This window comes from Pecten maximus, chromosome 2, assembly GCF_902652985.1.
Source record: "Pecten maximus chromosome 2, xPecMax1.1, whole genome shotgun sequence".
Lineage (NCBI taxonomy): Eukaryota > Metazoa > Mollusca > Bivalvia > Pectinida > Pectinidae > Pecten > Pecten maximus.
Genome location: NC_047016.1, coordinates 48,273,521 through 48,301,172, shown reverse-complemented (window position 1 = coordinate 48,301,172; position 27,652 = coordinate 48,273,521). Strand labels below are relative to the sequence as shown.

Genomic DNA, 27,652 nt, shown 5'->3' with positions numbered 1-27,652 from the left:
CTTCACTTAAAGACAATAAACCACACATGTTGCTCCAGACATTGACACAATCACCTTAAATTACCGTAGTGTTGACAATAATTAATTCGATTTAGTGTAGTTTGAAATTCTTTGTCCTCTTTGCTCATTTGCCTTTTCACAAAGGTTGTGTAGGCTAAAAATACTCATTTTGTAGTACTAATCTCACCTACTTTGCTACAACGTTACGTTATCAGTACATGTGATACAAGTGGTAGTTTTACATTGAACTTCCGTCCTCTAGCCACTCCAACCCACTAAAGGCGGTGGTACAAGCTGTGACACAACGTACGAAGGATATCGTGTTTCAACACTTGCTTAATACATAAATATCTAAGATGGAAAGGTAAGTGACTATTTTCCGAATCACTTTTGTCATTGTATTATTTGTATGATGCCATACAGTTAACACTCATGTGACTCCCGTATTACATCAGAAATAACAAAGGCAGATATAGTTTAATATATGATAGGTATTGATATCATAAATATATATATAAAGTGTTCATGTATATTGTACATATCATGGCTAAAACATTCTTTTATCTATTTTTACTGAATGCCTTATGCAATGCAATATTTATAATCAGAAATGACGTTTGGCATTTGATAAAAGTAATATTTATCTATTTAGTGAATTCAACTTCGCTAATACATTATTCGATATGATAATCATATGAAATGAAAAGGAATTAAAAGCTCTATGAAATGCTTTTTATCCGCTGATAGTCGCTATTACGAGTTTAATTTAGAATTTTAATTCAAGATAACATCTTCTCATTATTATTTAAAACATGTTAGCTTCGCTCCATTAATACTTAATCCCGTCTGTACATCTCAATTGGTATAGTAAATCTGAATCAAACACATCAAATTCGTATGTTTATGATGTTAACATATAATTTTCTCGTTTAAAAGAAGCTATGGCCTTTTGATACCGCTTTGTTTTAAAAGAATGTTACAAAAAGCAAGATATTGATGGGTTCAATGCAAAATCTGAGTAAGATACAGTAGATATAAAATGAATTAAGCTATATCATATAGCTGTTTCACCATTTTAAGACTCGTCATTGACGCTAAGGACCCAAAGTGTAGAATCAAAATAGGTCGAAAGAAAAGACAAAATCTTGATGGGAAGGTAAAAATGTGCGATAATTGAACAAAATATATCATATTTCCAATGTTGGATTTAAAATATTGTTAAGTACATTGTATATATTCTGAACCGTGTCGTTATTCAAATTACTTACAAAAGGCATGCAGACTGCATCATCAAGCTGTATCACAGACCGTGGAGACTAGAATTCACCAACAGTGTTTACCAGCTGCAGTTTAGTTAGATCATATATTTCCAATCTCTGTTCAATATTTTTTTTTATTTTACAATTTTTACAATGATATAAATGTACTGTTAATTTAGGTCATTGTCACCGAACATAAATCATATATAGGTGTTTACACATGGTTACATTTAGATGAAGCCAACAACGATACGAATAGATTGTTTAGATTTCATTTACGAACAACAAATGATTGCATAAATGATAACGCCTTGTTGATAACGCCTTCGATACACTGCTGACTGTGGACGCGGATAGGTCAGGATTTCATGTTACAGTTTAACCTGATAATACTTCCTGCAACCTTTGTTACACCTAACAATCATCATTGATAACATGAATCTTTCTAGATAGTGCATCACGATGTTGAACTCGCCGGCAAAGATTTTAAAAAATTAAAATTATTCGGTACATGGACATCATAAAAATTAATTTAGATATACAAGATGATACATTAGATGTATTACAATAAGAAATTGTCCACTAAAGTACCTTTGATGTTTATCTTTCAGGACTTGTTGACTTGAACGAACAACACAGCTTATACATGTACAGCTATCGCGGTTTACTCAATCTAACCAGACCGGGCTACTTGACAATGTCACATTTTCTATCACCTGGAAAAACCTAGACAGCGTGGCAATTGGAAGCGTATAGCATAGGTAATGGTTTAATTTTAATCATTTTCGATGTTTAGAGCTTTCTTGTTTTTCTTGTTGTTACATATTGTGTATGTATCTATAATAAGTTTTATTTGGTTAACAATATTTGTTTTTACCTGGACATTGACTCGTCCTATATCAAGTCAATATCCGCCTACACAAATGCGTAGAATTTACCGCTCTACTATTAAAACCAGATAAAAAAGGCAGGAATCAATTTTCAGTTATGGCTTCCCAATATAATGGGAAACTGGTTACGAAGTGAACTTAATCAGAAGAATAGTATGGTATATATTGCACAACTCCGGTCTTTGCAGGCGTACCCGATCGCCGTTTTTTTTCCATTTAGAATGGGTTACTTTAGTTAAGTCTATAAAAGAACGATAATTCGTGCACCTTTCTATGCAACAAAAAATGATAATTTTGCTACTCTGGTTGTATGTGAGGGTAACATTTCAATTTAAGATAATGTATGATTGAAACTTGTTTACGCAGTGTAATTTCCGGGAAGCATGAAAGTGATATACGTTATTCCATAAATGTATAAAAAGCAAAAGTGAATATAGCATTATTCCACTCTCCATTGTGCATAGAGACTTAATGAGTAAAATGTTAACTAATTATAAAACATTTTAGTTTTAGTGGTATATAATCCCATTGGGTACCTACACTACTAATAAGAACAATTATAATATCCTGCTTTGATGTAATACATTGTGAAATATTGAATTAAATCTGTCTATTCTTTATTATATATGATGACACAAAATCATTTTCTAAGGAGTCAATGTAAAACAAATCGGCAATGAATGTTGCAAACAAAACAAATTTAATAATAATTTACAGTTTAGGGATACGAACTCTACAATGTAAATCACAGATTAACATTCAAAACGTCATAGAATACTGTATTTGAATTGTAAACAAAAACTGTTTTAGTATTGAACCTATGGAACCCGCCATCAAATCAAAGAAGGAAAGAATAGATTAATAAGAATAAAAGAGTAAAGAAGACAGGAATAGAACATTCATCTACAGGTTTTTATTTAATGTATTAAAGATATATAAAGATTGATCCAGAGTTCACGGTCGTTGAAATGAAATTATATAGAAAGATAATTAAAAAAAATAGAACCGCGAATCTTTTAGTTCAGAACAATTACAATCGGTATTATTGAGACGGTTAACTCGCCTTTTTTCACTCTCAATGTTTTTTATAATGTAAAACACGAAATTGGTCAAACTTATAGGCACCATAAATGGTTTGTAATTCAAATTACCATTGGATAATGACTGAACTTGTTTGGTATTCCACAAAATTCACTGGAAATGAGAGGTAGCGCATAATGTGAATCTTAATGTATAGAGCACTGGAAATGTGAAGGATAACGTGAATCATATTGATAAAACACTGGAAATGTGAAGGATAACGTGAATCATAATGATAAAACACTGGAACTGTGAAGGATAACGTGAATCATAATGATAAAACACTGGAACTGTGAAGGATAACGTGAATCATATTGATAAAACACTGGAAATGTGAAGGATAACGTGAATCATAATGATAAAACACTGGAAATGTGAAGGATAACGTGAATCATAATGATAAAACATTGGAACTGCGAAGGATAACGTGAATCATATTGATAAAGCACTGGAAATGTGAAGAAATCATATTGATAAAACACAGGAACTCTGAAGGATAACGTGAATCATATTGATAAAACACGGGAACTGTGAAGGATAACTTGAATCATATTGATAAAACACTGGAAATGTGAAGGATAACGTGAATCATAATGATAAAACACTGGAACTGTGAAGGATAACGTGAATCATATTGATAAAACACTGGAAATGTGAAGGATAACGTGAATCATAATGATAAAACACTGGAAATGTGAAGGATAACGTGAATCATAATGATAAAACACTGGAACTGTGAAGGATAACGTGAATCATATTGATAAAGCACTGGAAATGTGAAGGATAACGTGAATCATAATGATAAAACACTGGAACTGTGAAGGATAACGTGAATCATAATGATAAAACACTGGAACTGTGAAGGATAACGTGAATCATATTGATAAAACACTGGAAATGTGAAGGATAACGTGAATCATAATGATAAAACACTGGAAATGTGAAGGATAACGTGCATCATAATGATAAAATACTGGAACTGTGAAGGATAACGTGAATCATATTGATAAAACACTGGAAATGTGAAGGATAACGTGAATCATAATGATAAAACACTGGAAATGTGAAGGATAACGTGAATCATAATGATAAAACACTGGAACTGTGAAGGATAACGTGAATCATATTGATGAAACACTGGAAATGTGAAGGATAACGTGATTCATAATGATAAAACACTGGAAATGTGAAGGATAACGTGAATCATAATGATGAAACATCGGAACTGTGAAGGATAACGTGAATCATATTGATAAAACACTGGAAATGTGAAGGATAACGTGAATCATATTGATGAAACACTGGAAATGTGAAGGATAACGTAAATCATAATGTATAAAACACTGGAAATGTGAAGGATAAGGTGAATCATAATGATAAAACACTGGAACTGTGACGGATAACGTGAATCATAATGATAAAACACTGGAACTGTGAAGGATAACGTGAATCAAAATGTATAAAGCACTGGAAATGTGAAGGATAACGTGAATTATAATGATGAAACACCGGAACTGTGAAGGATAACGTGAATCATAATGATGAAACACTGGAAATGTGAAGGATAACGTGATTCATAATGATAAAACACTGGAAATGTGAAGGATAACGTGAATCATAATGATGAAACACCGGAACTGTGAAGGATAACGTGAATCATATTGATAAAACTCTGGAAATGTGAAGGATAACGTGAATCTTATTGATAAAACACTGGAAATGTGAAGGATAACGTGAATCATAATGATAAAACACTGGAAATGTGAAGGATAACGTGAATCATATTGATAAAGCACTGGAAATGTGAAGGATAACGTGAATCATATTGATAAAACACTGGAAATGTGAAGGATAACGTGAATCATAATGATAAAACACTGGAAATGTGAAGGATAACGTGAATCATATTGATAAAACACTGGAAATGTGAAGGATAACGTGAATCATAATGATAAAACACTGGAAATGTGAAGGATAACGTGAATCATAATGATAAAACACTGGAAATGTGAAGGATAACGTGAATCATAATGATAAAACACTGGAAATGTGAAGGATAAGGTGAATCAAAATGTATAAAACACTGGAAATGTCCAGAATTGGCGATTTCTCCAAAGAAAACAAGTAAGCTTTACTCTTTGTTGAAAATAAAACAAGTTAATTATAGATATTTTACTTTATCTTCAAAATCATTACTTAGCTGATCAAATTGTTTTGTTTCATTTGATACAGTTTGCCGCGGCCATGGATAAATTCATCACCATTCTGATATTTGGGAGCGCATACGTAGCATCTTCATGTATACAATGCAAATCTTCATGGATACAACCCACATGTAAGTAATTTTATTATGTGCTTAAAACTGATAAAGATTTATACTGGCTGTCTGCAAAGCACTATGCACGTAATTCCTCTTTGTTTCAAAGTCATACCATGAAAACAGTTATGTTAACAACCTGCATGATTTCTTTTGTAATTAATTAAATGCAATTTTTTAAATTTGATCTCTATAAAATTTATTTAATATTTCTTCATTCAACGAAGGTTCAAATTTTGTTTTAATCAGGAAAAATCCTTAAACTGTAACACGAAAAATTCCATCATATCATATTTTTTGTATTGAGGTCACTTGATAGACTACAAGAAATAAACTGTACCAATTATATTGTGCAGATCGACAGGTAGATATATAGATATTACCTTTAGTGGCCATTTCCTTTGTGGACAACTAACATCCTTTTCAAACATTTGTTCATTTTTACCCATTGTCATACCGTACATCTGCCATCGGATAACAAAAAAAAATGTAGAATTGCTGTACTGTCATTCTTATGACCATAAGTAATCAAAATAATCCAAAGTAAAGTTTACATGTTTTATTAAATTATCTGCACTAGTCCATGTTTATTCCTTTAAAGCTTCTGTGTATATCATAATCCCTCTAATGCAATCCTGCAATCACATTTTACGAAGAATTCGTGAGAATTCTTTAATATGTATGGCGTGGAAATGTTTGCCCTAAATAGTCCATGCTTAGTGTGTAAATACCGAAAGGATGTAGAACTTAGTTACATGTGAGAGTTGTCCATGTTGTAGACACTTGTTTGACTTGACACTTAATCTCGTATGATTCATAATTTACAGGGTATATATATGGTAGTTCTAAGCAAAAACAACCTCATCTCTTTTTAACAAATTGTTCAAACTAAAGTTCAGACAAGCAAAAAATGAAAGAAGACAAATTGCAAAATCAACTGTTCTGGATTTATCTGAACTGGTTTTTGATTTTGCATTCGAAACGGATCTTCTGAAGCAAGCTAATTCATACATCTCCGAGCATTCATCACTCGATGACCTGACCAGGACAGGATTATGAAGAAGAGTTCTGAGGCTTATAACCGTGGAAATTAAGATTCCAACATACATGCATCCAAAGTTTTTAACCCTTTGATTGAGTTTTCGTCAGGTGGATTTGTAATCTCCAACTGATGTAAATATAAACTTTATTTATTTTAAAGCAATTGCGAAACAAGTTATATTAACTTAAATTAATCACGCTCCAACTCATATTGACAGTGTATTTGTTTGGGTGGCTAATTTGAAGATGGCTGCACCGCATGACCTCTAAATGTTCATTAGGCCAGAATTGGACTCGTATACCAAGATCTACGAAAATAACAATGACCTAGCTATTATCTTGAGATAAGGTTTGATAGTCCGAACTTTTGTACTATGTTGAATATTTGTAATATATTGTGTACAATTCGCATCCATGTACACATTGCAATCCAGGTATTCAATATCATCTTATGGACGATTGGTCTCTATGGTTAATGGTCAGGGTTATTTAACTTTTCATCACTGTGCCATCAAAACATTCTTTTCTAAGAACATGGACTTGGTGTGGTGGTGTAAGCTGCAGGTATTTCTAGCTAGGCTATTAGATGCCGTATATTGTGAGTTTGAGGCCTGGCGACATCAAGGAAACTGTCATTTGTGTTACGTTGTTATATATCAAATTATGTCACATCATGTCAATTCCATTAAATGGCATTCCGTGGTATTTATTTTGTAATTAATTAAATGCAATTATTTTTTAATTTGATCTCTATAAAATTTATGTAATATTTCTTCATTCAAAGAAGGATCAAATTTTGTTTTAATCAGGAAAAATCCTTAAACTGTAACAAGAAAAATTCCATCATATCATATTTTTCGTATTGAGGTCACTTGATAGACTACAAGAAATAAACTGTACCAATTATATTGTGCAGATCGACAGGTAGATATATATATATTACCTTAAGTGGCCATTTCCTTTGTGGACAACTAATATCCTTTTCAAAAATTTGTTCATTTTTACCCATTGTCATACCGTAAATCTTCCATCGGATAACAAAAAAAATGTAGAATTGCTGTACTGTCATTCTTGTGATCATATGTAATCAAAATAATCCAAAGTAAAGTTTACCTGTTTATTAAAATATCTGCACTAGTACATGTTTATTCTTTTAAAGCTTCTGTGTATATCATAATCCCTCTAATGCAATCCTGCAATCAAATTTTACGAAGAAATATGTTACTGTTGTTGTCATTAGAATCCAATTTCATGAAAAGTCATATATCTTCTACAAATGTTTTCCCATAGGCATAGAGTCGAACGCCAATTCCCATTGTATTCCCGAAGGGTTTGACCTCGTTATCAACTGTACGCGTAATCCAGAATGGTGTCCAACTGAAGCTTCAGCAAACATAAGTTTGCGAAAGCAACCCGTCAACTCTACAACGTCACAGACGCTACAGGAATGGACAGATGTTGGTCAAGGGATTCAAGTTTCAATACCAACCGTGTCTGAAAATGATTCTGCCGTCTACCAGTGTTGTTATCAAGATGACTGCGCAGGACTACGCTTCATAGTCGTCAGTGAGTCTTTCTTAAGTCAGGAAGAGGTTAATTGTGTTGTTTACATTTAAATCCCATCGTAACAAACGAAATGTATTTAAAACCTTTAATCGATTCTAAATATTTTGTCTATTGCCAAGTTATGATAAATATAGTATCGTATTCATAAGTATAAAGCAAGTGTTGAATTAGGAACGTGACTACAAGCAGTTGCTAAATAAAGAAGACATTGACTATTTGGAGGTAAATTTCAAACAAATATCGTGTACATAGTAACACAACAGGTACAATGTATATCGTAACATTACATAACTGTATATGATCAAGATAGTACTGAAGTCTATTTTTAGACATGCGGCATGGTTTTCACTGCCGATGCTTAATACATCCCGTACTTTCGTACTCTAATGCATTACTTACATAGGTTTTGAAAATGCGTTGACCTTTGTTTTTGTTATGCAGCAAAATAGGCAAGTTTTTAATCTAAATAATGGATATTTTATAATTCGAAGAAATAATTCCTGGCCAGCAACATATTCTGAAGACTAACTGCGTGATTTAAACATCATACAATGCTTTTCGTTATATCTTAAAGATTTTCGCTGTTTTAGTTCTGGTCTTTTTGTAGAACCACCGCTTAGACCAAAGAAATTTGAATGTGTTATATATAACATAGACTACATGGAATGCACATGGATCAGCGTACAGAAGTGGGTCTCCTGGTCCATAGAATTCGAAACTATCCCTGGACCGACTTTGAGGTGATTAATCTGTAAATTTCTTTATTGAAATAACCAATTCATGCTTTATGTTTTTTAATGATCAACAGAAGTAACAATTATACCGTGAAGTCAAGTCACTGTTATAGAACCATTTATAAAACAAATTTTAGCATTTAATATCTCCAACATACACGAACGCACACACGCACGCACGCACGCACGCACATGATTTCAATTGAATAGGAAAACAAATCTTTGCTTATCAATTATTCATTCTGGCAATCATGATTATAGACTTAGTCCGGGGAGAACAGTGATATACATAATTACAATTAATGCAATAGGCAATAAGAAAAGCATTATATTGATAGGGTATCATTGTGAACTTAAAGCATTATACAATTTACACACAAGATATTAGCACCTTTCTAAACGCGAGAGCTACAGCGGAACACAATCGAATCACACTGCACACTACAGCTGTATCGTCATTATACGACTTCTCAGTGATAAAGGAGGCGACCAAAAACAAAGCTCGATTTGATCAAAAGAAATGCCAGAGTCTGGATGGGGATGTGCAAAATACTATTAATGTAATCAATTTTATAATTTTCAGTAAAATACATAATTTTTAATAAATTACATAATTTTTAATAAATTACATAATTTTCAATAAATTACATAATTTTTAAACAAATTACATAATTTTTAAACAAATTACATAATTTTCAATCAATTTACATATATTTCACTTTCTCTTTGTCGCGTATTCGTCGTAGATATAAAGAACCAGTATTAAACCAAACAGGATGTAATCAAAACGGGGATCCTGTACCACTCGATAATGATCCTCAGTGTACCTGCGTCATCGACAACGATACAACATGTGTACGCAATGTGTGGAGGTTGGACATACCGAGACTGGATGTGACGTACAATTTCAACTTGACAGGGAAGGGTCTTTACGGAACATCCTCGCACTACTTCAATATTACTTCTAACTATGCTATCGGTAACGTTTCCATTGTTCTGTTTGCGTCATATGCATCAAGATTCTTCCTACAGAACATCAGTTTTTCAATAAGTCTATGTCGTCAGGTCCATGGATAGAAGTTGATAGGATTGTGATAAAATCACTTTTGCGTCAAGGTCTAAAACAGCATGATGTTTATAAAATCATATCATACTTGTTCCGTAGACGAAAAATCTAACATTGTTGAGTACAGAACAGATCTCGTTTTGTTACGGCCACGTTTGGTTGTGTTACAAGCGTAACGTGATTGCTCTTTTGGGTTTTAGTAAATTCCTTATATTTCTTATGAAAAGTTGCATTTGTGATCTGTATGTTCATTTCGACGGAATTGGTTGCAATATATAGCTAATTCAACACCAGTTATATATCTAGATGACAATAGAGTGTCCTATATCTACAGCCATACAATGGTATGTATTCTGTACTTCTTACAGAAAAGCTTGGCAACCTGTCCGGATGTCGGCACAGCTTTAACGGAACCAGAGTCGCAGTTTGTTGCTTATTCCCATTTCCTCCAGAAGGATTTACAAATGGTATCAAATGTAATATTACGGCCCAGTCTAGATACAGTTCACAGTTTGACACCATCGTGAGTATCATCAATTCAGATTCGTTTATATTTTTCTTCTTCTCTAAATAAACTGTACTAGATCCTCTGTGATATTGCAGGGACAGTTACCTATCAGGCTACATATCTATTTTGTTACTCCATAACATACTGGCCAATCGGTAAAGTTACGTTCACGTCCGTTCTTTGCACCTCGGAGTATGTCATGGCACATTTTACCGATGTATTTGTGAAGATCACAGAAGAGTTCAAAGACAGTAATTTTACATCAAATAATCCAAGTTATCTTCGTTTTATCCGCATGGTGGCTGTGACTGAGCCTTCAATTTTGCCGTGTCATATTCGAGCGGTGCAGGAAGCGAAAGTAACCGTTACTATTGGAGCATCAAGGATGATCCACGAATGTTGTGTGATCCACCCCACAAATATAATGGATACTTGTTAATCATGTATCAGGGAAATAAGACACTGATTTTGTTTCACTCTATTTTACATTTAGCGATGCACAGAAGAAAAAGAAAAACAATTTTGTTATCATCTGGAAAAAAGTCATCCGTATACGTCTTACACAGTGACTTTGATGTGCCAAGTCAGCCAAAGTCGGTATTGGGGCACTCCGCATGTATACCAATTTAAAACACCAGAAGATGGTATGTATCTCATACAACAAAGGGTATATCGAGTTTTAGCTGTGAAAAGATAACAAAAAACAAACTATTTTCATAGTTGAAAACGACAGAAAATAACGACATAAAAACAAAACTGATTTTAACGCAGAATCGATAGAACGAGAGCAAAAAAATGAACAAATATATAGATTTGTCTGGCGACCAGGTACTCCGGAAGAGTAAACGGTTCGTCACTGTTAATCTCATAATTGCATCGCGCTGTTAGCAAATTATACCGATGAAAATGGTGCAGCTGTATATCAAGAACTATGATACTTTTAATGCTTATTGATATTGAATTGTGTTGATGAAATGCCTTGTCACAAGTTCAACTTAACTGACATTTAAGAGAGGTTGCGTCTAGGACAAGACACTAGATCCTAATTTCTCTGGATGGCATGGCATGAGATGGGCATCCCGCATAATGTTTGCAGATGTAGGCCGAGTAAATACAGAGATACTCCTCAAAGTGCCCCTAATACAGGAATACTTCTCCTCTAAGTGCCCCTAATACAGAGATACTTCTCCTCAAAGTGCCCCTAATACAGAGATACTTCTCCTCAAAGTGCCCCTAATACAGGGATACTTCACTTCAAAGTGCCCCTAATACAGAGATACTTCTCAAAGTGCCCCTAATACAGAGATACTTCTCCTCAAAGTGCCCCTAATACAGAGATACCTCTCCTCAAAGTGCCCCTAATACAGAGATACTTCTCCTCAAAGTGCCCCTAATACAGAGATACTTCTCCTCAAAGTGCCCCTAATACAGAGATACCTCTCCTCAAAGTGCCCCTAATACAGAGATACTTCTCCTCAAAGTGCCCCTAATACAGAGATACCTCTCCTCAAAGTGCCCCTAATACAGAGATACTTCTCCTCAAAGTGCCCCTAATACAGAGATACTTCTCCTCTAAGTGCCCCTAATACAGAGATACTCCTCAAAGTGCCCCTAATACAGAGACACTTCTCCTCAAAGTGCCCCTAATACAGATATACTTCTCCTCAAAGTGCCCCTAATACAGAGATACTTCTCCTCAAAGTGCCCCTAATACAGAGAGACTTCTCCTCAAAGTGCCCCTAATACAGAGATACTTCTCCTCAAAGTGCCCCTAATACAGAGATACTTCTCCTCAAAGTGCCCCTAATACAGAGATACTTCTCCTCAAAGTGCCCCTAATACAGAGATACTTCTCAAAGTGCCCCTAATACAGGGATACTTCTCCTCAAAGTGCCCCTAATACAGAGATACTTCTCCTCAAAGTGCCCCTAATACAGGGATACTTCTCCTCAAAGTGCCCCTAATACAGAGATACTTCTCCTCAAAGTGCCCCTAATACAGAGATACTTCTCCTCAAAGTGCCCCTAATACAGAGACACTTCTCCTCAAAGTGCCCCTAATACAGAGACACTTCTCCTCAAAGTGCCCCTAATACCGAGATACTTCTCCTCAAAGTGCCCCTAATACAGAGATACTTCTCCTCAAAGTGCCCCTAATACAGAGATACTTCTCCTCAAAGTGCCCCTGATACAGGGATACTTCACTTCAAAGTGCCCCTAATACAGAGATACTTCTCAAAGTGCCCCTAATACAGAGATACTTCTCCTCAAAGTGCCCCTAATACAGAGATACCTCTCCTCAAAGTGCCCCTAATACAGAGATACTTCTCCTCTAAGTGCCCCTAATACAGAGATACTTCTCCTCAAAGTGCCCCTTATACAGGGATACTTCACTTCAAAGTGCCCCTAATACAGAGATACTTCTCAAAGTGCCCCTAATACAGAGATACTTCTCCTCAAAGTGCCCCTAATACAGAGATACCTCTCCTCAAAGTGCCCCTAATACAGAGATACTTCTCCTCAAAGTGCCCCTAATACAGAGATACTCCTCAAAGTGCCCCTAATACAGATATACTTCTCCTCAAAGTGCCCCTAATACAGAGATACTTCTCCTCAAAGTGCCCCTAATACAGAGATACTTCTCCTCAAAGTGCCCCTAATACAGAGATACTTCTCCTCAAAGTGCCCCTAATACAGAGACACTTCTCCTCAAAGTGCCCCTAATACAGAGACACTTCTCCTCAAAGTGCCCCTAATACCGAGATACTTCTCCTCAAAGTGCCCCTAATACAGAGATACTTCTCCTCAAAGTGCCCCTAATACAGAGATACTCCTCAAAGTGCCCCTAATACAGATATACTTCTCCTCAAAGTGCCCCTAATACAGAGATACTTCTCCTCAAAGTGCCCCTAATACAGAGATACTTCTCCTCAAAGTGCCCCTAATACAGAGATACTTCTCCTCAAAGTGCCCCTAATACAGAGACACTTCTCCTCAAAGTGCCCCTAATACAGAGACACTTCTCCTCAAAGTGCCCCTAATACCGAGATACTTCTCCTCAAAGTGCCCCTAATACAGAGATACTTCTCCTCAAAGTGCCCCTAATACAGAGATACTTCTCCTCAAAGTGCCCCTAATACAGGGATACTTCACTTCAAAGTGCCCCTAATACAGAGATACTTCTCAAAGTGCCCCTAATACAGAGATACTTCTCCTCAAAGTGCCCCTAATACAGAGATACCTCTCCTCAAAGTGCCCCTAATACAGAGATACTTCTCCTCTAAGTGCCCCTAATACAGAGATACTTCTCCTCAAAGTGCCCCTAATACAGGGATACTTCACTTCAAAGTGCCCCTAATACAGAGATACTTCTCAAAGTGCCCCTAATACAGAGATACTTCTCCTCAAAGTGCCCCTAATACAGAGATACCTCTCCTCAAAGTGCCCCTAATACAGAGATACTTCTCCTCAAAGTGCTCCTAATACAGAGATACTCCTCAAAGTGCCCCTAATACAGATATACTTCTCCTCAAAGTGCCCCTAATACAGAGATACTTCTCCTCAAAGTGCCCCAAATACAGAGATACTTCTCCTCAAAGTGCCCCTAATACAGGGATACTTCTCAAAGTGCCCCTAATACAGAGATACTTCTCCTCAAAGTGCCCCTAATACAGGGATACTTCTCCTCAAAGTGCCCCTAATACAGAGATACTTCTCCTCAAAGTGCCCCTAATACAGAGATACTTCTCCTCAAAGTGCCCCTAATACAGAGATACTTCTCCTCAAAGTGCCCCTAATACAGAGATACTTCTCCTCAAAGTGCCCCTAATACAGAGATACTTCTCAAAGGTCCCCCGAATACAGGGATACTTCTCCTCAGAGTGCCCCTAATACAGAGATACTTCTCCTCAGAGTGCCCCTAATACAGGGATACTTCTCCTCAAAGTGCCCCTAATACAGAGATACTTCTCCTCAAAGTGCCCCTAATACAGAGATACTTCTCCTCAAAGTGCCCCTAATACAGAGACACTTCTCCTCAAAGTGCCCCTAATAAAGAGATACTTCTCCTCAAAGTGCCCCTAATACAGAGATACTTCTCCTAAAAGTGCCCCTGGCTGTTTAAATATATCCGATAAATCCAACAAACAAACATTAAAATTAGAACCACTTTCTATTATCTATGTTCTGTCGCTTGAAATGGCATTTCTTGAAATATACATATTTGGTTATCTATTGTTTCGGCAGTGCCGTTAGTTGGCCCTTCAACTAGCAAGCAGTCCTATACAGCCTGGTGCAGGGCAGAACAACTACATATTCTAATATATATCAAGGTACGTAATAAATGCCACTCGGTCATACATATTAAGACTTTATAAATGTATTAACACCTTACGATTCAAATTGAGAGTTGAATACAATAAAGCCAAAAATGAAACAATGGTATCTGTATCATACAGCTACGTTGTCCTCCTAAGACTCATCAGTGCTGCTATGGACCGAAAGTGTTCATACATAGAAAACGGCAGAGGAAACTAATTATAGCTCGGAAGAAACAATTTAGATAGATGAAGATGTGTTCCCCGTGATTACATAATAGCATACATGTGACTGTTAATATTTCATTTCAAAAGAACGCTAAGTTCACATATGAATGAATATACACACAAGACAAATTTGACGTAATATTTTTTAGCTCAATAATCTAATCTTGTGTAAAAGATTAACATTTATTTATTTATTTCAATTGAAAAGAATATATAAGAAATGTATTGTCATTCAATCAAATAGGCAAAATACTGCATTGAGTTTGCCTGATTTCGACTTCAATTAACAGCCACCAAACGAATACCAAACACAAGGAGTATTGACTGGTTATCACATGCAAATAAATTCTTCCGTTGACTATTGGAATGTGACGTTCAATGGAAACAAAGCAACATTATCCATAAGCGAGTATTATACAACATGTGGGGTTTCTGTAAAATATGATGTCATCATATGGTCACAGACGAAAAGGGGTGATTCGAAGGAAGGAACACCAATGTCCATTAGAGCTAACTTAACAAGTAAGTAAGGGCGGTACCATGCCTAATAGGCTATTACTGACCCACAGGTGAATGGAGAATTAATCAAAGAAACAACTTAACATTATTACTTACTGTTTTCTTGGTAATATTCGTGGAGGATTTAATTTCACTATATTCGCGGTCATTAAAAATAGAGCGAAAAAAACCCCCGAATATCTAACAACTGTATAGAAGTGTTTAAAGAATAATGTTTACAGCGCGTTGTTACGCACAATCTAAAACCCGTGAGCTATGTCCGGCTGAAATAGTACATCTCTTGACCAGGGACCTAGTTTAGCTATTATCTCAAAAAGTCTATTTTTTTTGTTAGCTACTCTTAATCAACAACCGAATATATCTTTAAGAGTTATATATGAAATCTTGTTTACTTTATTTAAACAACAACTGGAAAGAATATTTTTGATATTGTATAAACTGCCGAGCATATCAGCGAAAGGTTTCCTGGATGCGTTTAAAGGATGTGTAATGGACATGTATTACATTGTAGGTATGTCCATAACCGAAGTTATTGTAGAAGAAACAAATTCTGGATACCTGGTTAGTTGGAAAGGTAAAACGGGTCAATCTAGCAACTGCACATATCACTGGTGTCTCACCGACCCCCATTCACAGGACAATAAATATAACGCCACCTGTCTGGTAAGTACGGCAATCATTAAAATAAAGTAATTCTATTGATCATATTATGGTAATTTATCAAACATAGATATAAAAGTACTTCTATTGGTCATCTGTGGTAATTTATCAATTATAGATATAAAAGTACTTCTATAATCATATTATGGTAATTTATCAATCATAGATATAAAAGTACTTCTATAATCATATTATGGTAATTTATCAATTATAGATATAAAAGTAGTTCTATAATCATATTATGGTAATTTATCAATTATAGATATAAAAGTACTTCTATTGATCATGTGGTAATGTATCAATCATAGATATAAAAGAACTTCTATTGATCATGTGGTAATGTATCAATCATAGATATAAAAGAACTTCTATTGATCATATTATGGTAATTTATCAATCATAGATATAAAAGTACTTCTATAATCATATTATGGTAATTTATCAATCATAGATATAAAAGTACTTCTGTTGATCATATGTGGTAATTTATCAATCATAAATATAAAAGAACTTCTATTGATCATATTATGGTAATTTATCAATCATAGATATAAAAGTATTTCTATAATCATAATATGGTAATTTATCAATTATAGATATAAAAGTAGTTCTATAATCATATTATGGTAATTTATCAATTATAGATATAAAAGTACTTCTATTGATCATAATATGGTAATTTATCAATCATAGATATGAAATTGGTTCTATTGATCATATTATGGTAATTTATCAATTATAGATATAAAAGTACTTCTATTGATCAAATGTGGTAATTTATCAATTATAGATATAAAAGTACTTCTATTGATCATAATATGGTAATTTATCAATTATAGATATAAAAGTAGTTCTATAATCATAATATGGTAATTTATCAATCATAGATGTAAAAGTACTTCTATTGATCATATGTGGTTATTTATCAATCATCAATATAAAAGTACTTCTATAATCATATTATGGTAATTTATCAATCATAGATGTAAAAGTACTTCTATTGATCATATGTGGTAATTTATCAATTATAGATATAAAAGTAGTTCTATAATCATATGGTAATTTATCAACCATAGATATAAAAGTACCTATATAATCATAAGATAATTTATCAATCATACAGATATATAATTTCTTCTATAAGGAAATTTTGCTAATTTATCAATTAATGGATTGTATATTGTTTTTTTATGGTTTCATTATTTGAATTGTATGTACAGAATCCACTCTTGTATATCTTCTATTTGTCTACAATTTCCTTAAAACATCTAGATATAATTCCTACCTAAATGTAAAAGGCAAACCTTCTTATTTTTCAAATTGAATAAGGAGTCCACACCTAACTTAATACTAAATAACAAAACCTTGGTTCTTGACATTTTCCCTTCTGTCTGTCTTCCGATTTTCTATCTTTTCGTTTTTCCATATTTTAGTGGATCCTTGATACTCCTCCACACATGACCCAGATAGAATAGAAAGTCATACCCCGCGTTTTTCATGACCATCGTCGTTAAATGGCCCCTTTCGATGTGCCAAGTGAGTGCTTCCTGGGCTGTTCCTGTATATTACAAATCCTGTGTAGAGAGATCACGTTTTCATCCAAAGGGTGATCGATCGCTAATACTTTTTGAATATACATAGTTTGGGTGGCACTCTTTATGAAAGGAATTTGATGGTAAAGTATCGTTCAATACAAGTGTCTAAGGATTTATTAATATCCGTGGAATGTGGGTGGTCTGGTGACACGGAGGTGACACTTTCGCCTTTCACTTAGTCGACCGGGGTTTATATTCCTCATCCGTTTAATGGGGTAACCAACCATATTGGTTTTCTCTGGGTACTCCGGTTTCCTCCCATAATAAGACACCTCGCTAGCTTCCATGCGAACCACCATGAGCTATTGGTATATATGTTGATACGACACGTTTCGTATTCCCCCCCCCCCCCCCAAAAAAAAAAGAAACAACAAACAAAAAAAAACCCAAAAAACCAGCAACAATGTATTGCATGAAGTTATACTCTGATATCATGAAACAATCATAATAATAAAGATAGCTTTTGTATGCATTGTTCATACAGGGAAGGTATAACTTCACAGAATCAACAGATAAACAATTACTTATCCCATTGAAAAAAGACAGTGGATCAAATTGGCAGTTCGGTGTCTCACAGAAAGATACTGGGATCCGATGGCAAGACTGTGTCTTTGAGAGTAAGTATAAATACAAAAGTCATAAGCATACTATCTTGGCACATTGCTCAAGTTATATAGCTTCAATCATATTCAAATATGATATCAACAATCCAATCTGGGGAGGAGTTTGTGTAAGCTAAAAACCGAGTTTGACACTGAATGATATTTTCTACAATAAATTACAACTTTTTAAAAGTTTAAGCTAATCTTATTCAATATTATTTGGGATGAGAGTTTTAAATATTAAATGTTAGCATTCAGAGCTTTATATGAGGGAATTCCCAAAAGTTAATTCAAGTTGACCTAATTATATTGTTATTTTATGACAACAGATGGGCCGCCACTCAAAAAACCTGACCGTCTGGTTGTTACTGTGGAATCAAACATAAAATTATACCCCTTGTCATTTTGTTCACGAAAGTCTCGGTTAGGACCCAGACCATCATCGTACTTTGTATCGTATGCCAACATTGAAACCAACACAGGTACGTGATTCAAATTTCACATTGATAACTATATAACATTTTCTGGTTCCAAATGAAACATTTTCCCGTTAGCGGAGCAATAAAGATAACATGATTTATACTTTAAAATCACATAAATATATTAATACAAAATACCGATTGGAAATGTTCGCTTATTTCGCGATCATTAAATCTCCGCGAAAATATCCACACGCGAATATAATAACACGTGAAAATATTGGTACGCGAATATTTCCCCCAAATAAACTAAATACACTAATATCCAAGAAGCAAGTTCCTGGTAGTAAACCATGTCGTCCGTGATGTGTAACGTATATTTTATTAAATTTGTCGCTAATGTTACGAAGACCTATCAACTCCGAAAGGTGGGAAAGCTGGTATTCTATTGACATGACTTTCATATACATATTTGTCATAAGTATTCTCAATACAATTGCAGACAATAACATCACATTTCCTGCTGATTCGACGACCGCATTCAGTAGCAAACAGCTAGGTCTGCGTGCTGAGAAGAACTACTCCGTCAAATACAAGATCCTATACTCAGATGGTCTTCAATCAGATTATAGTGATGAAGTGTTTATAGATACACCGGCGAAAGGTTCGCACGATTTGCATGTCATGCGTAACAAATCAGATAAATAAATAAACAATAAATAAATAAATAAATAAAAAAAATGAATAAGTAAATGAATAAATAAATAAATAAATATAATCAAATTCAAGGAAAACGCAATTATGCGTTTACTATTAACTGAAATATATCACATACATTGTATATGTACTGCTATGTCGGATATATGGAAACTGAAACTTGTATGTGATGTTAACATTGCATCCTTTCAGCAAAAATACAATATTATTCTCGTGTTTTGTGTCACAAATACCAGTCGCCGATACGACAACAGACGTCTGGAGGATATTAGGAGCTATCATAGGAGGCATCGTCTTTCTTGTTATCTTGTTAATGTGAGTTTGTAGTATTACACATTCTGTAATGCTCATTAATGTACATTACATTGATATACACTTTTTGGATATATTAATGAATTGTTGATTTCATAATCACTGGTGATATTGTCACAAACTTTTCCGATTATCCTCCATGGAGCAAAATTGATCCTTCCATAACTTTTTTTGGCAGTAAAATTACTGTTCATGAAATGTTTTAATGTATAAATAAACCAATAAATAAATCGGCAATTTCATCACCAATAGTAGTGATGATATCGTCAGACTTTCGGATCATTCAGTATAAAGGGATCACCCTTTCCTCACATCATCTATTTTCAGTTTGGTGTACAAAGCACAAAAGAAGTGGAAGAACTTTGACGACAAAATTGAGAACGTGGCTATACCAGACCCAAATTTTAATGAGGTAAATAATACTGATAAAGATGCTACATTTCCGAAAAAAGTTATTATGACCGACTGAAAACAAGAATACTAGTATGTTGTTGTATATTTCAAACATTAACAAAAGTTACAGACTATATGCTATTACTATTCTCGACAAGATTGAGCATCACTTAATCTTTAAATTGAAAGTGAATGAGTAATTCATTGCACCACAAAAAATGTCCATCGTTCTTTGATGCTAAATTTGATATGTAACTTTCGGTGTAACTTGCGATCATATTAGGACCATGGTATTATGACTTTTGACCTTGTAGAAAATTTCGAGGAAATAGAGTGTGTTATACATGTATTTATAATAGCAATGATATGTCTAAGAATAAAAATAAACAAGGGCCCAATGGGCCCAAATCGCTCACCTGCAATGCAGTGATCTTTTCATATATGGATCCTGCAGTTATTTGAAAGCATGCTACAGGACCAATATAATGTCTCTCTGCACTTTGGCTTTTCACTAAAAGTCATTTAAAGATTTAAGCATACTTGATCGACGTGACCTTGAATGAAGGTCAAGGTCATTCATTTGAACAAACTTGGTAGCCCTTCACCCCAGCATGCTACAGACCCAATATCAACTCTCTGGGACTCTTGGTTATTGAGAAGAAGTCGTTTAAAGATTTTAGCCTTTTTGACTCCTGTGACCTTGAATGAAAGTCAAGGTCATTCATTTGAACAAACTTGGTAGCCCTTCACCCGAGCATGCTACAGGCCAAATATTAGGTCTCTGGGACTCTTGGTTATTGAGAAGAAGTCGTTTAAAGATTTTAGCCTTTTTGACTCCTGTGACCTTGAATGAAAGTCAAGGTCATTCATTTGAACAAACTTGGTAGCTCTTTACCCCAGCATGCTACAGGCCAAATATTAGGTCTCTGGGACTGTTGGTTATCGAGAAGAAGTCGTTTAAAGATTTTAGCCTTTTTGGCCCCTGTGACCTTGAATGAAGGTCAAGGCCATTCATTTGAACAAACTAGGTAGCCCTTCATCCCAGCATGCTACAGACCCAATATCAACTCCCTGGGACTGTTGGTTATTGAGAAGAAGTCGTTTGAAGATTTTAGCCTTTTTGACCCCTGTGACCTTGAATGAAGGTCAAGGTCATTCATTTGAACAAACTTGGTAGCCCTTCACCCCAGCATGCTACAGGCCAAATATTAGGTCTCTGGGACTCTTGGTTATTGAGAAGAAGTCGTTTAAAGATTTTAGCCTTTTTGACTCCTGTGACCTTGAATGAAGGTCAAGGTCATTCATTTGAACAAACTTGGTAGCCCTTCACCCCAGCATGCTACAGACCCAATATCAACTCCCTGGGACTCTTGGATATTGAGAAGAAGTCGTTTAAAGATTTTAGCCTTTTTGACCCCTGTGACCTTGAATGAAAGTCAAGGTCATTCATTTGAACAAACTTGGTAGCCCTTCACCCGAGCATGCTACAGACCCAATATCAACTCCCTGGGACTCTTGGTTATTGAGAAGAAGTCGTTTAAAGATTTTAGCCTTTTTGACTCCTGTGACCTTGAATGAAGGTCAAGGTCATTCATTTGAACAAACTTGGTAGCCCTTCACCCCAGCATGCTACAGACCCAATATCAAGTCCCTGGGTCTTTTGGCTATTTAGAAGAAGTCGTCTAATTTTTTTTAGCCTTTTTGACTCCTGTGACCTTGAATGAAAGTCAAGGTCATTCATTTGAACAAACTTGGTAGCCCTTTACCCCAGCATGCTACAGACCCAATATCAACTCCCTGGGACTGTTGGTTGTTGAGAAGAAGTCGTTTGAAGATTTTAGCCTTTTTGACTCCTGTGACCTTGAATGAAGGTCAAGGTCATTCATTTGAACAAACTTGGTAGCCCTTCACCCCAGCATGCTACAGGCCCAATATTAGGTCTCTAGGCCTTTTGGTTATTGAGAAGAAGTTGCTTGAATGGAAAGTTGACGCCGGACGGACGGCCGGACGGCCGGACGGACGACGGACGGACGACGGACGCCGCGCCACGGCATAAGCTCACTTGCCCTTCGGGCAGGTGAGCTAATAAATAAAAAATGAATAAATAATTTTACTATGTAATCCCCTTCGATTGAATGCAAACGATGACGAAATATAATTTTATGCTAACGCATTTGATATTGTTTCTACATTCTTTAAAGCATTGCCACACAGAAGTAATCGGAGAGATGCTGACCAATTCACCAGAAAGTGGTCTTGGCACCCTATCTTCGACGGCTACCAATCAGACTCCTAATGCAGAACTGTCTGCAACACATCCTCTTCTCAATATGCCATGGAATATATATGAAGAATCACATGATAATCTGGCGAACAATGCTAAAGAAGAGTCGACGGAAGAAGAACCGGCGCAGTGTCCCTCTGTCGGGGATGGTGACATATCTAGTAATAGTCGAAATAACACAATCAATATGATTAGCACTACTCAGGTAGGGTTTTCCAGAAAACAGAACACAGATTACATTCAAGTTTGCAATATTGTCCCAAAATGTCCTTCAGCAGTAGCAAGAAGCAACTATACAGAATCGTGTTTATCTTCAAGGAATTTTAGTGGAAAGTCAGACTCCGAATACGATTCCTACCAAATCTTATCCCGAAATATGTCTGGCCCAACAAACTCTGACAGTGCTTATTCTCAAATCACCACAGAAAACGAGATATCAACTTCGGAGAGTTCTTTTAATGTGTCTTTAATAAATGATCGAAATGTGATCGTCCAAAGCGGTTCTGGTACACCAAATCATAGTGTGAACTATCAAAATGCGATCGTACAAAGGGGTTGGAACACCCAAAGTCATGACATTGTATGTGATGTGTTTAGTCAAAATACGACAGACAAAAACTGTTCTGATACAACAATCACAGAATGCGGCATGGATGTTCAGACTAGTACTCAAAATAATTCAACCAAAATCAGCTTAGATCCAACAACCTGTGACATAGCTTATATGCAACCTCAAGGCGAGGGATACAAAAAAGAACAAAACTGTCACTCAACACAGCAATCTGCATGTGGAGATTACGTTTCTTCATTGTTCATTGAAAGCCAACTTCTAGAAAACTCTTGCTCCTAACTATGCATGTATTCACAATGTTTTCACAATAAACGCGATTTCTAACAGGAGCTATACATCCTTGTAGGACACATATGTGAGTACACCGGTCCTGAGCATGTGTATCGATCGTTCAAGAATAGCGTTATTCTTAATGCAACATTGAAGTTGTGTACATGATCCATACAAAATGCACTATTTCGAGTGTACGTGTGTGAATATCTAATCATTCAATTCTACGTGTGAACATTTATCATCGTATTTCTGCTGAATTTTATTGAATTTTGATATACGGTGAAGATTTACGTACTGCACGTTGTGAGGGATAGGATGAAAACGTTGTGAGGGATAGGATGAAAACATTGTTGAAACTTAAGGAACAGATATTCTAGTGTTGTGTCTTTGCGAACAACTCTAGCACATGTGGATTATGTACGTCCATTAACAGCAATGCTATCATTTATATGTCCATTAATATCAAAAGCAATGCTATCACTAATATGTCCCTAATGAGAATGTTGTCACTAATATGTCCCTAATGAGAATGTTGTCACTAATATGTCCCTAATGAGAATGTTGTCACTAATATGTCCCAAATGAGAATGTTGTCACTAATATGTCCCTAATGAGAATGTTGTCACTAATAAATATATCCGTTAATAGCAATGCTATCATCGATATATATGTCCCTAATAGAAACGCTACCATTAATATGTCCCTTATAGAAATGTTATCATTAATGTGTCCATTAAGAGCAATGTTATCACTAATATGGCCATTAACAGCAATGCAATTATCATATTATCAATATGTGGCGTCTACATGATTGTTTGACTGTTTCATTTTTAGTCTTATACTCAATATATTTAATGTAAAGAAACTGATTTGATATTTTTATAAAAGTTTTAATAAATTTAAAGAATCACTTTAAAAGAACTTTCTGTTATCATTGTTTCATTGATCATAAAAAAGATATTTATTGAACCGTTTTAATACATTGCTTTATTGTCTTTCATTAAAAACATTTTATCTAAAATTTTATCAACGTTCGTCATCTTTGTTTATTATAATATTTCCCCCAAAAATTATGAGCTAATGATGCACGATTAAATGTATCAAAAACGTAAGAACAATATCAAGACGGACTTACTGAAGACACCTTCAACAGACACTACTATCGATTTATTAAACACAACTTTCACAAATCTATTTCCGCACAACTCGACACAACATTCAGTTAAAAGATACACTACCATATACAACCGTCAATTAACACTAACACAACTATCAGTTTATTTAAACACTCACCCGTGTAACTATCAATTCATTTAAATTCTTACCAACACAAAATCAATTTATTTCGCACAAACCAACACAATTTATCTAAAATTTAACCACAACTATCAATTCATCTAAACACTTCGCAGCACTACTAACAATTTATCTAAACATTAATACAACTATTGATCTGTATAAACACTTATCAACACAACTATCAATTTAAACATTAACCAACACAACTATCAGATTATTTAAACACTCACCCGTGCAACTATCAATTTATTTAAATTCTTGCCAACACAAAATCAATATGTTTCACAACTATCAATTTATATCAACACTTGTCAACACAACTATCAATTCATCTAAACATTAACCAACAGAACTTTCAATCGATTTAAAATTTTACCAACACAACTATCAATTTATATAAACAATTATCAACACAGCTATCAATTTAACTAAACACTAACGCAGCTATCAATTATCTAAACAATAACACAACTTTCAATTAATATAAATGCTTACCAACACAACTATAATTTTTTATAAACACTTATAAACACATCAATCAATTTATCTAAATACTAACACAACTTTCAATTTATATAAACGCTTACCAACACAACTATCATTTTATATAAACACTTATCAACACAACAATCAATTTATCTAAATACTAACACAACTTTCAATTAATATAAATGCTTACCAACACAACTATAATTTTTTATAAACACTTATAAACACATCAATCAATTTATCTAAATACTAACACAACTTTCAATTTATATAAACGCTTACCAACACAACTATCATTTTATATAAACACTTATCAACACAACAATCAATTTATCTAAATACTAACACAACTTTCAGTTGATATAAACGCTTACCAACACAACTATCATTTTATATAAACACTTATCAACACAACAATCAATTTATCTAAATACTAACACAACTTTCAGTTGATATAAACATTTATATAAACACTAACGAACACAACTATCAATTTATCTAAACATTAACCACCACAACAATCAATTTATCTAAATACTAACACAACTTTCAGTTTATATAAACATTTATATAAACACTAACGAAACACAACTATCAATTTATCTAAACATTAACCACCACAACAATCAATTTATCTAAATACTAACACAACTTTCAATTTATCTCAACACTAACACAACTATCAATTTATCTAAACACTTACCAACACAATTATCTTTTTTTTTCAACTTACCAACACAACTATCAATTTATGATGATCAATTTGAAATTCTACGGCTATTTATATACTAAATACATTGGGCTGTGGGGCTATAACAGCTGTGGTGCTCGACTGTCTTTAATAGATGATCATGACCTGGCTGACATAAATCATTTTAAAGACATATAATAAAAACCAAATGTAAGCTATGTCATGGTATACATAGCTAAGTGAAAAAGCTGTTCCTGTTGGACAAGCCATGTAACTGAATCGAGTCAACTTATCAGTGGAGATAAACACATTCTTGGAGGACTTACAAATTACAAATGTAAAGTGCCCAAATTGAAGATGTACCACAGCTGAAATATCCCTAAGAAATAGAACAACATGATATATATATAATGCAATACTATACATACTTACACATACAATAACATAAAAGAATTAATCATTATACCCCTGTGACCAAGTCAGGTAATGCAATATTGAGAGCTGAACATGTTACTATGAAACCAGAAGTTTAGCATGCTGTTGAACTGCAGATAATTATATAATCAATGAATGTTACAAGTACAATTGCTTAAGTACCATCTTTGTAAAACAATGATTCCAGGAATTCGTATGAAAACCCAACATGATTAAAAACATATGAAGATCTGAACTACCTAATTATCAAATCATTAACCATGAATAAAATCAGTAAAATATTGCAAATTGCGGTCACCACTAAAGTATCAGTAAGGACAGACAACTGTGGTTACCATTAACCTATCAGTAAGGACAGACAACTGTGGTCACCACTAAAGTATCAGTAAGGACAGACAACTGTGGTCACCACTAACCTATCAGTAAGGGATGTCAACTGTGGTCACCACTAACCTATCAGTAAGGACAGACAACTGTGGTTACCATTAACCTATCAGTAAGGACAGACAACTGTGGTTACCATTAACCTATCAGTAAGGACAGACAACTGTGGTCACCACTAAAGTATCAGTAAGGACAGACAACTGTGGTTACCATTAACCTATCAGTAAGGACAGACAACTGTGGTTACCATTAACCTATCAGTAAGGACAGACAACTGTGGTTACCATTAACCTATCAGTAAGGACAGACAACTGTGGTCACCACTAAAGTATCAGTAAGGACAGACAACTGTGGTCACCACTAACCTATCAGTAAGGACAGACAACTGTGGTCACCATTAACCTATCAGTAAGGACAGACAACTGTGGTCACCACTAAAGTATCAGTAAGGGATGTCAACTGTGGTCATCCCTAACCTATCAGTAAGGACTGTCAACTGTGGTCACCACTAAAGTATCAGTAAGGACAGACAACTGTGGTCACCACTAACCTATCAGTAAGGGATGTCAACTGTGGTCACCACTAACCTATCAGTAAGGACTGACAACTGTGGTCACCACTAACCTATCAGTAAGGGATGTCAACTGTGGTTATCAGTTATCTATCAGTAAGGGATGTCAACTGTGGTTATCAGTTATCTATCAGTTAGGGCTGTCAACTGTGGTCACCACTAACCTATCAGTAGGGGCTGGCAACTGTGGTCACCACTAACCTATCAGTAAGGACTGGTAACTGTGGTCACCACTAACCTATCAGTAGGGGCTGGCAACTGTGGTCACCACTAACCTATCAGTAAGGGCTGTCAACTGTGGTCATCCCTAACCTATCAGTAAGGGATGTCAACTGTGGTCATCAGTTATCTATCAGTAAGGGATGTCAACTGTGGCCATCAGTTATCTATCAGTAAGGGATGTCAACTGTGGTCATCACTAACCTATCAGTAAG

General features: G+C 34.9%; 1 protein-coding gene across 1 annotated transcript; it reads left to right on the top strand.

Moving 5' to 3' along the window:
* The first annotated feature begins 279 nt into the window (after positions 1–279).
* On the top strand, positions 280–24,214 carry LOC117322327. Its single transcript, XM_033877181.1, has 17 exons — positions 280–364; positions 1,871–2,020; positions 5,462–5,564; positions 7,878–8,153; positions 8,761–8,893; positions 9,634–9,866; positions 10,322–10,476; positions 10,955–11,105; positions 14,706–14,791; positions 15,295–15,526; positions 16,035–16,186; positions 18,263–18,395; positions 18,710–18,862; positions 19,302–19,463; positions 19,753–19,831; positions 20,156–20,240; positions 22,423–24,214. The coding sequence occupies exons 3-17, from the start codon at positions 5,474–5,476 to the stop codon at positions 23,353–23,355; spliced, it is 3,054 nt and encodes a 1,017-aa protein (XP_033733072.1). The 5' UTR covers positions 280–364; positions 1,871–2,020; positions 5,462–5,473; the 3' UTR covers positions 23,356–24,214.
* Positions 24,215–27,652: the final 3,438 nt, after the last annotated feature.